Genomic DNA, 10435 nt, shown 5'->3' on the forward strand with positions numbered 1-10435 from the left:
ATGACCCACATGCAGGACCTGGCACTTAGCCTTCTTGAAGCTCATCCAGTTGGCCTCGGCCCATCGATCCAGCCTCTCCAGACCCCTCTGCACAGTCTCTACCCTCAAGCAGATCAACACTCCCGCACAGCTTGGTGTCGTCTGCAAACGTACTGAGGGTGCGCTCGACTCCCTCATCCAGATCACTGATAAAGATATTAAACAGAACTGCCCCAAGAATGAACCCTGGGGAACACCGCTTGTGACCGGCCGCCATCTGGATTTACCTCTCTTCACTACAACTCTTTGGGCCTGGCCAGCCAGCCAGTTGTTTACCCGGCAAACAGTACACCCGCCCAAGCCATGAGCAGCCAGTTTCTCCAGGAGAACCCTGTGGGAAACAGTGTCAAAGACTTTACTAAATCCAGGCAAACAACATCCACAGGTTTTCTTTCATCCACTAAGCGGGTCATCTTGTCAAAGAAGGAGATCAGGTTAGTCAAGCAGGACACGCCTTTCCTAAACCCATGATATTGGGACAGCTCTAATGGTAGTGGGCATTGATTTCATGCTGTGAGAGAGCAACCCAAATGCTGACGAGCACATCACTGCCATGGATGAGATCTAATGTGTCGGACAATTTGGGGATGGTTGGCGTTTGGGGGTTGAAGAGAAGGCTTACGTGGATTCTTTAAGGTTGTCGCTGCTGATCCAAATATTGAAGGAACATCAAATTCTTTCAATTTGATGGGGGGAAAGGGGGAGCAGCAAAAGAAAATTCCCATTTCTAACACCTGCCTTATTCGGTCACACCTCTCTCCCTGAAAAATTTATCTTATGAACTAGACTTACAACACAGTTGGAAAAAAACATAGGAAAAGCCCGCATTGCCTTCCCTACTTTCATAATGACTCTGGTCAGCCAACCAAAATGGAGAAATTACACCATGGGAAGAGAAATCCCTGAAGTCTCAACTGTCACCTTCCATCACATCTCTTCCACACGACAATCAAAGAGGAGGACGACAGAGTTTGTGACAAGAAAGCACATCTAATCCAAGCACAGTCAGCAGTCGGCAACGGAAATGGCAGAAAACAGTGCCTGGGGGGCTTCCACCACCACAGCCTGCATGTCTCGCCGTTCTTCATCAATCTTGAGTGGAAATGCTACACGCCAGCAAGCAAGAGCATCTGCAAAGCTGGTGGTGTGGCACCTCTAACGCAATCGGCAGTGATTTTATTCTACGGAAGAACAATTCACACCCACAACAGCAAACCTCAGCTGGGAGAATGAAGTACTGCCCACCGCAGAAGAAGATGAGGTTGGAGACTGTGAATGTGCGCAAGTCCATGGAACCTCATGAGATACATCTGAGGGTCCTGAGGAAACTGGCAGGTGAAGTTGCCAAGCCACTATCCCTCATATTCGAAAAGTCATGACAGACTGGTGAAGTTCCCAGTGACTGCAAAAGGGGAAACATAACCCCCATTTTGCAAAAGGGGAAAAAAGGAAGACCTGGGCAACTACAGGCCAGCCAGTCTCCCTTCTGTGCCCTGCAGGACCATTGACGTGTGGACCATTTGGTGGATAAGGAATTGGATGGATGGTCACACTCAAACAGTTGCGCTTAGCGCCTCAATGTCTGGGTGGAGATCAGCAATGACTGCTGTCCTTCAGGGGTCTGTATTCAGAACAGTATTACTTAACATCTTTGTCGGGGCCATGGACAGTGGGATTGAGTGAATCCTCAGCAAGTTTGCAGATGACACCAAGCTGAGTGCTGTGGTTCGTACTCCAGAGGGAAGGGATGCCATCCAGAGGGACCATGACAGCCTTGAGAGCTGGGCCCGTGCAAACCTCATGAAGCTCAACAAGGCCAAGCACAAGGTCCTGCACCTGGGTCAGGGCAATTCCAAACATGGATACAGCCCTGGCAATGAGTGGATTGAGAGCAGCCCTGTGGACACGGACTTGGGGGTACGGGTGGATGAAAATGTGAATATGAGCCAGCAACGTGTGCTCACAGCCTAGAAAGCCAATCATGTCCACGGCGGCATTCAAAAGAAGTGTGGCTCACAGGTTGAGGAAGCTGATTCTCTCCCTCAACTCTGCTCTTGTGATGCCCCTCCTGGAGTACTCTGTTCAGCTCTGGGGCACACAGCATAAGAAAGACATGGTCCTGCTCGAGCGGGTCCAGACGAGGCCCACAAAGATGATCAGGGGGCTGCAGCACCTGCCCTATGACAGGTTGAGAGACTTGGGGTTGTTTAGCCTGGAGAAGAGAAGGCTCCACAGAGACCTTATAGCGTCCTTCCACTACTTAAAGGGGGCATACACCAAAGATAGGGAGGGACTTTCTACAAGGGAGTGTAGTGATAAGATGAAGCGTAATGGTTTTACACTGAAAGAGGGTAGTTTTAGATTAGATACTAGGAAGAAATTACCTGCTGGGAGGGTGGTGAGACACTGGAACAGGTGCCCAGAGGAGCTGTGGATGCCCCTTGCCTGGAAGTGTCCAAGGCCAGGTTGGATGGGGCTTTGAGCAACCTGATATACTGGAAAATGTCCCTGCTCATTGCAAGGGGTTTGAAACTAGATCATCTTTAAGGTGCCCGCCAACCCAAACCATTCTGTGATTCTACAATCATGGCAACATCAACAGCTGTGGAAGCTGCTACAGATACCCACCACTACACAAGGACAGCAGGTTGAAACATTACCCTCCCACAACGTCTTTCCCAAAACAGGAGCAAAAAGGTTCATCAGACAGTATTCAGCAGTCTGCATGTCACCCCCTCTTACAAACACATTGCCTACAGCAATCAGGCAGCAGCACAAGGGACTATCTTTGCTGGCAGATAGTCGTACAACACTGTGTGCGTTTCAATACCATGTAACTATCTCAAGAACCAGAAGGCCTCCAGCTCCAGATTCTTGCAGCCTGGAAAAGAATCCTGGGCAAAAACACTCTCTGCCCATCCTGCCTCATGCTTTCCTCTAGGCAGCCTCCACTCCCCACTCTCCAACATGCATTCTCAAGAAAAGCACACATCTCCCATTCTTGTCTTCTTACGGCATAGGCCATGGAATTCCCAAGGATTTCCGGTTCCCACAGACAAGTCTTCCCACTGCTCAGAATCACCCTTCACATCAGGAAATGCCCAGGCCCTGCTCAATGCCAGGGCCACAATCACCTCCACGACATGCCACAGTTTCCTTTCCCGGCTCAATCCATCTTTTGCTTATGCTTCCCATCAATGAGATCACCGTAGAAAACACACAGAGGTATCACGTACACAGCGTCGGCAAACTCTCTGCTGATGACCCGTCATGTCTGGCAATGTTTTGTGGGATATTTGAAAAACAAAGGACATATAGTGAACAATCCAGGCACAATGGAACTGATTATTCCATGAGCCAGAGGCCTCTGCACGCAGCAGGCCTCAAGGACATAGCAAAGATTAACTGTTGCTACAAGTTTGATGAAGCGAGCACGAAAAGTAGAACAAGGCTAACTGTTGCTACAAAGTTTGATGAAATAAGCACAAAAAGCTGAACAAAGTTGGACCTATGTGACTGAAAGAAGGACACAAGACAAGATACAGGCGGAGGGAACCATTCGCGTGATCAGAAGGCCTTATCCTATCAAATTATTGTTTTAGGCACGTGGACAGCACATGTTAACCAATCAACAGATGGCTTACGCATGAGCAGGAACTAAAATACTTATATACACCAAGCTATTTGGGCAATGAAGTGGCATCTGCTTTGATCATATTGATTGCGTGCAGTGTCCGTGACTTCTGCGTTGACAATGTTGCAGCTATCTCACAGGGAAATGTTGCAGACCTGAGAGCAAGACTATTTCTACAGGTGACATTGTGACAGCTCTAAATGGCAACAGCATCAATTTCTTGCTCTGAAAAAACAACCCAACGGTTGATGAGCACCCCACTGCAACACATGATATTGACTACATAGGAAAATCTGGTTTGGGTTTTGTTTTGTTGGGTTTATTTTGTCTGGGTTTGTTCTGCTTGTTAGGTTTTGCTTCTTTGGTGATTTTGGGTTTGTTGGGGTTTTTTTCCCCAAGAAGATGTTTCCAGAGCTTCTGCAACCATGAGGCTGTTGTTTCAAATATTAGAAGAACATCAAAACAGACCAGTGTATGTCACGTGACTTCTTTGGCCACGAACAAGAGACCAAAAACTGGGGGATGCTGGAAAAAAACAAAATGAAAAGGAAACTCCTGTCTCTAACACCTACCTTGTTGGGTGACGCTCCTCTCCCTGAACACCTTACACTAGCAACTAGCATTACAACGCACTTGGAAAAAAAAACATGGGAAAAGTCTGTATTGCCTTCCCTACTTTCATAATTCCTCCAGTTGGTGAATAAAAATGCAGAAATTACACCACGGGGAGAGAACACCCTGAACACCCAACTGTCACCTTCCATCACAGCTCTCGCAGAAGGGAATCAAATCAGGACGAGGACAGAGTTTGCGACAAGAAACCACAGTTCATACCAGCATGGTCAGCAAAAAGCAACTCTAAGAAGCAGTACATAGTGCCTGCGGGACTGCCACCACCACAGCCTGCATGCCTGGCACGCCTTCAGCAAGCTCGGGTGGAAATGCTGCACACCAGCAAGCCCGAGAGTCCGCAAAGCTGATGTCGTGGCACCTCACATCGCAGTCGGCAGGGACTTCATTCCACGGGACAACAGCCCACACCCACAACAGCAAAGCTCAGCTGCGGACGGCCACCGCTGCGGGGTGCGGCAACACCTTGCTTGCTTGCTTGCTCGCTTCCCCCCCCCCACAGCGAGAGCCCGGGGGCTCCGGCAAGGACGCCAAGGTCCCGTGAACACCCTGAAGAAGCACCCGCCAGGCCCCCACCGCCCGCGGGCCCCGGCGGCGGAGCCCGGCTCCCACCAGCGCCTGCCCAGGGCCCGGGCGACAAGGGCCACAAGAAGGGGGAAGGGGCGAGAGGCGACAAAGGGGGGGGCACTGACCGTGTCCACGAGAGCGGGCGCCTCCGGCTGCGTCTCCTTCGCCGCGGGGCCGGGCGGCGGCGGGAAGTTGGGGCTGAAAACCATCAGGTCGCTCTTGCCCGCGCCCTCCGCCACGCACAGGCTCCGGCTCTGGCGCTGCGAGTACGACCAGCTCCCCACTTCGCTGGCGCACACCAGCGTCGCCGGCCCGGGCCCCGACAGCACGGCCGCCCGCGGCGCCCACCGCGACGCCCCGTACAGCACCACCGCCAGCAGGAACAGGCTCGACACCGCGCAGATGGCCACCACCAGCCACACGTTCGTCGCCGCCGCCGCCGCCGCCGCCGCGCCGCCCTCCGCGCCCGCCGCCGGCCGCAGCCCCGCCCCCGACGAGGACGAGCCCGAGCCCGCGGCCGCCAGCGCCGCCTCGGCGCCCTCCACCAGCGACACGCTCAGCGTGGCCGTGGCCGAGCGCGCCGGCTCCCCGTGGTCCCGCACCACGATCACCAGCCTCTGCCGCGGGCCGTCCGCCTCCTCCAGCGCCCGCGCCGTGCTCACCTCGCCGCTGTACAGCCCCACGCGGAACGGGCCCTTCCCCCGCGGCTCCCACAGCTCGTAGCGCAGCCACGCGTTGTAGCCCGAGTCCGCGTCCACCGCGCGGATCTTCGCCACCACCTGCCCCGCCGGCGCCCCCCACGCCGCCCACGCCCACAGCGCCCCCGAGCCCGAGCTCGAGCCCGGCCCCGACGAGCCCGCCGCCCCGCCACCCGGCCCGCCCCCGGCAGGAGCAGGCGGGAGCAGCGCCGGCGCGTTGTCGTTCTCGTCCACCACGAAGAGCTGCACCGTGGCGTTGCCGCACAGCGGCGGCTCCCCCGCGTCCACCGCCCGCACCTCGAACTGCAGCACCTGCACCTCCTCGTAGTCCAACGGCTGCAGCGCCCACAGCCGCCCGCTCTCCGCGTCCACCGACACGTAGCTCGACGCCGCCCGCCACCCCCCGCCCGCCACCGCGCCCCCGCCGACGCCCTCCGCCACCGAGTAGCTCACGCGCCCGTTGCCCGCCTCGTCCGGGTCCCGCGCCCACAGCCGCGCCAGCTCCGCGCCCGCCGCGTTGTTCTCCCGCGCCAGCACCGTGTACACGGCCTGCGCGAACGCCGGCGCGTTGTCGTTCACGTCCGACACCGGCACCCGCACCCCGCGGCTGGCGCGCAGCGCCGGCGCCCCGCCGTCCTCCGCCCGCACCTCCACCTCGTACTCCGACACCCGCTCCCGGTCCAGCGCCTCCCGCAGCACCAGCGAGTACGAGCCCGCGAACGTCGCCACCAGCCCGAACGGCGCCGCCGGCCACACCGCGCAGCGCACCCGACCGTTCGCCCCCGAGTCCCGGTCCGACACGCTCAGCAGCGCCACCACCGTCCCCACCGCCGCGTCCTCCGGCACCGGCACCGACAGCGACGTCACCCACACCTCCGGCGCGTTATCGTTCACGTCCAGCACCTCCAGCTCCACGCTGCAGTGACCTGACAGCGGGGGCGAGCCTTTGTCTCTCGCCTCGATTTGTATCTCGTGTAAACGGACGTTTTCAAAGTCCAGGGCGCCCGTCAGTCTGATCTCGCCCGTCTTGGGATCAATGGTGAAGACATCTCTGTCAACAGCAGGAAGGGAACTAACCATGCTGTACGAGAACTCATTATTGAGACCTTCGTCTGGATCCGTGGCGTTCACCCGCACAACTAGCGTCCCCTCTGCAGCGCTCTCCGGCAGCTGCACTTTATACACCGACTGGTTGAACTGGGGCGCGTTGTCGTTGGCGTCCAGCACCGAGATCACCAGCTCCGTCGTGCCCGTCAGCGACGGACGGCCCCCGTCACTCGCCGACAACACCAAACGGTGCTCAGGCATCGTCTCGCGGTCCAGAGATTTCGCGAGCACCAGGAACAGGGATTTCCTGTTCTCGTCAGAGGATTTAACATCGAGCGTAAAATACTCGCTGGGGCTGAGGGTATAGGAGAGCTGCGCGTTGGCTCCGACATCTGCATCCGACGCGCCCTCCAGCGGGAACCGAGACCCTGGGGGGGAGTTCTCCGGTAAACTGAGGTTTTTCCGGGCGGCGGGGAAGAGCGGCGCGTTGTCGTTGATGTCGGTCACCTCCAGCTCCACGTGGAAGACGCGCAGCGGCCGCTCCACCAGCACCTCCAGGCGCAGGGCGCACGGCGCGCTCTTCCCGCACAGCTCCTCCCGGTCCAGCCGCGAGCTCACCACCAGCGCCCCGCTCGCCCCGCTCACCTCCACGCTCGCCCGCCGGCCCTGCGCCACCAGACGCAGCCGACGCGCCTCCGGCTCGCCCGCCTCCAGGCCCAGGTCCTGCGCCAGCCGGCCCACCACCGTCCCGGCCTTGGCTTCCTCCGGCACCGAGTAGCGCACCTGCCCGCCGCCCAGCGCCCAGGCCGCCTGCAGCACCAGCACCCGCACCACGGGCCCCCAGCACACGCCCATCGCCGCCGCCGCCCGCACGGGCCCCGCACGGCTCCCCGCCGCCGCCCGGACGCACCGGCTCTCCTGCCCGCCCCGCGCCGCCCCCCGCGCTCACAGCCGGGCTCTCCGCCGCACCGGGGCGGAGCCGCCTCCCCGCTCCGACCCCGTTCCTGAGCCTGCAGCGACACCGTGTGCTGCTCCGACGCCTCGCACGCTCCCCACCATCGCCAGCCCGCCGCCTCTCGCCTCGCTTCCTTCCGTGCTCCTCCTGCTTTGCCCCCTTCCTTCCTTTTTCCCCTCCTCCTCGCGTCTTTGCTCTTGCCCTCGTCCTTTCTTCTTTCCTCCTTCAGTTATCTCTTCTTATGCGTTTATCGCCTTCTTCTTTCCTTTCCTGACATTTTCCTTCTCTTTTATTCTTTCTCTTTCGTCTTCTCTTTCCAACTCCTTTCTGCTTTCTTCTCTTTCCACCTTCGAGGTCCTCTTTCTGCTCTTCCTTCTCCTTTTCGTTCCTGCCCTGACGTGCCCAAGTCTTTACTCCCCTTTCCCTTCTCCTTCCATCCTTCGCTCTTCTTTACCGCCGCTGGCAGCTCGCCAGCCGCCTCCGGCGCCGCGGCGGAGACCGTCAAAGACGGAGCCAGCAGCGCTAATTACGGGCCAGCAGCGCCGGAGCGCGGTACTCTAACCACGGCGGAGGCTGTTAGGGACCAACTCTCTTCAGCGTCTACAGGTGACGTCGTGCTCGTCATCTCCTCTATCGTCTCTTCTTTCCTTCCTTTCTTCCTCTTTGCTTTCTTTTTACTTCCACCAATTCTTTCCTTGTCTTCTTCCTTCCCTTCTGCCATTTTCTCTTTCCTTTTCTCCCTTTTTTCCGTTACCCTTTCTTCTCCTGATTCTTCTTCCTTCTGCCTTTCCTTAGCTCTATCCCTAGCTCTTTCCTTTTTCCCCTGCCCTGCCTCATCTTTGCCTCCTAATCCTTTCTGTTTATACACAAACAGCCGAGCCATTGTATCTTCCTTTCTTTTTCTCCTTCACCAAAATAATTTCTAAATGGCTACAACACACTCACAATGAAGCATGGACACCCCTTCAGGCAAGGCCTCTCCTTCCTCTTCCTCACCACTTTTCACCAAGCCTGACACAGCACCCTGAGTACTCAGGGTGCTGAGGACTTCCACCTCATTCATCCTGTCAATACAACGTTGGTGCATGCTGGTAATCTCCACTATCATCTCTTCCTTCTTTCTTGTTTCTTCTTTCTTTCATTCTTTCTCGTTTTCTTGCTTGCTTGCTTGCTTCTTACTTGCATAGATTACTTCCTGTCCTTCTTCCTTTTCCTCTTCCTTCCCGTCTCATCTCCCTTTTAGTTTTTTTTTTTGTCCTGCCCTATCCTTGCCTCCCATTCTTTTCTACTTCCATCCTTGCATCTTCTATTTCGTTTTTCCGTTACCAAGAAGTTTTAAAAATGTCTACACCACACTCACCATGAAGCACAGATGTGCCCTTTGGCAAGAGCTCTCATTCACCATCCCTATCACCTTCTATCCTTCCATATAGTAAACAACCGTCCTGTTTTCCTCCAGTCTATGAATCTGCACCTGCCCTTATCTTCCTGAAGAAGAACACACCCTTTGGCATACCAGCCATCTCAAGGACCCAGCAAATCACAGAGTGAGGCAATCAAATGGCAAAGAACATCTCTGCCTCATCAGAACACAATCCACCACTCTCTGAAACACAAGCCCCGGGTACAGGGATGCCTCATTAAAAAAAAGGCTCCACAGAGTCCAATCAACACAGACAAGTCTCTCATTCGGGAACTCAAACACCAGCACAGCCGAGCACAACAACCCTCCAGGAGGGCTGAAAAAGCACAGGGCAACCACAGCTCCCAAGCACTCTCCATATACCTCCATCCTTCCAGACTCATTTTCTACATGCACGCTGAATGGCAAGCTCTTGCTTCCCATTCAGGCAGGCATGCACTGCAAGAACAACACAGCAAGAACCTCAGTACCCAGGGGCATTAGTCCCCTCGGAATAGCATGACCCACCCATCACACAGCCAAACAAAAGCCACGAGTTTAACACCATGGCATTTTTACAGACAACATCCGCTCAATGCCCAAAACATCCACCCCATGAAATGGATTGTGATCCCTCCTCCATATGTGCTTGCTGCCTCGAAGCTGTGCCTCGAAGCAGCAGGAAAGCTACGAGAGCAGGCAGCGGTGCTTTGCTGCTCCAAACCTACAGGCATTACAATCCTGGCAACATTTGGTTGATCCAACACGAAGATACCATGACATAACAGGAACAACAGTACATCTGCCTCGCAAACTCATCCTCTTCAGGTATGAACAACTTAACTGTAGAATCACTGGTTGCTTCTTCAAATTAAAAAACGTTTTCAGAAAAGCAGAAACAATGGCTTTAAGGGACATTTGCAATTAACATTATGAGAGATTCTTGGGGAAGCTGGACACAAAAAAATTACTCATCTTCTGCAAAACCTTATGCACTTCTATCACAAGGAGAGTAGGAGGGAGACCTGAAAGCCAAGGACATTCTGTCAATGTCAAGCTCAGCTCAAGAGAGTGGAAAAGCCATCCCCTGCACTGATGACAAACCGCCCAAATGTCTGCAACCTGACAGCTGCCACAATTCCGCCTCCTGCATCTCATCCGCTGTTACCAACACATTGCCAATGCGAGAGAAGAGAAAACAAAACAATGGGAGGTTTTGGTAAGAGGAAGGAAGAAAACCAAAGGAACCCCTTGCACTGTATTGAAACACAAGAGGACAACAACGGGCACAAGGCTATGCAGAAATTCTGGAGGCCCCGAAAGGATCCCAGGCAAGTAGCACTGTCTGTGGAGCCTCTTCCTGAGGTTTTCTAATGGCATCCTCTATCCCACACCCGAGGCAATGGCATCTCCAGCTAAGTGGACATTCTCCACTTCTTCCCCAATGACACAGACCACGTTCT

General features: G+C 55.4%; 1 protein-coding gene across 1 annotated transcript; it reads right to left on the reverse strand.

The window, feature by feature from the left end:
• Nucleotides 1-4665: 4665 nt before the first annotated feature.
• On the reverse strand, nt 4666-7739 carry LOC142044551 (protocadherin alpha-2-like). Its single transcript, XM_075057140.1, has one exon. It carries the CDS (start codon nt 7468-7470, stop codon nt 4666-4668), a length of 2805 nt encoding a protein of 934 aa, XP_074913241.1. The 5' UTR covers nt 7471-7739.
• Between the last annotated feature and the right edge of the window lie 2696 nt (nt 7740-10435).

The sequence above is a fragment of the Buteo buteo genome, chromosome 24 (genome assembly GCF_964188355.1).
Source record: "Buteo buteo chromosome 24, bButBut1.hap1.1, whole genome shotgun sequence".
NCBI lineage: Eukaryota > Metazoa > Chordata > Aves > Accipitriformes > Accipitridae > Buteo > Buteo buteo.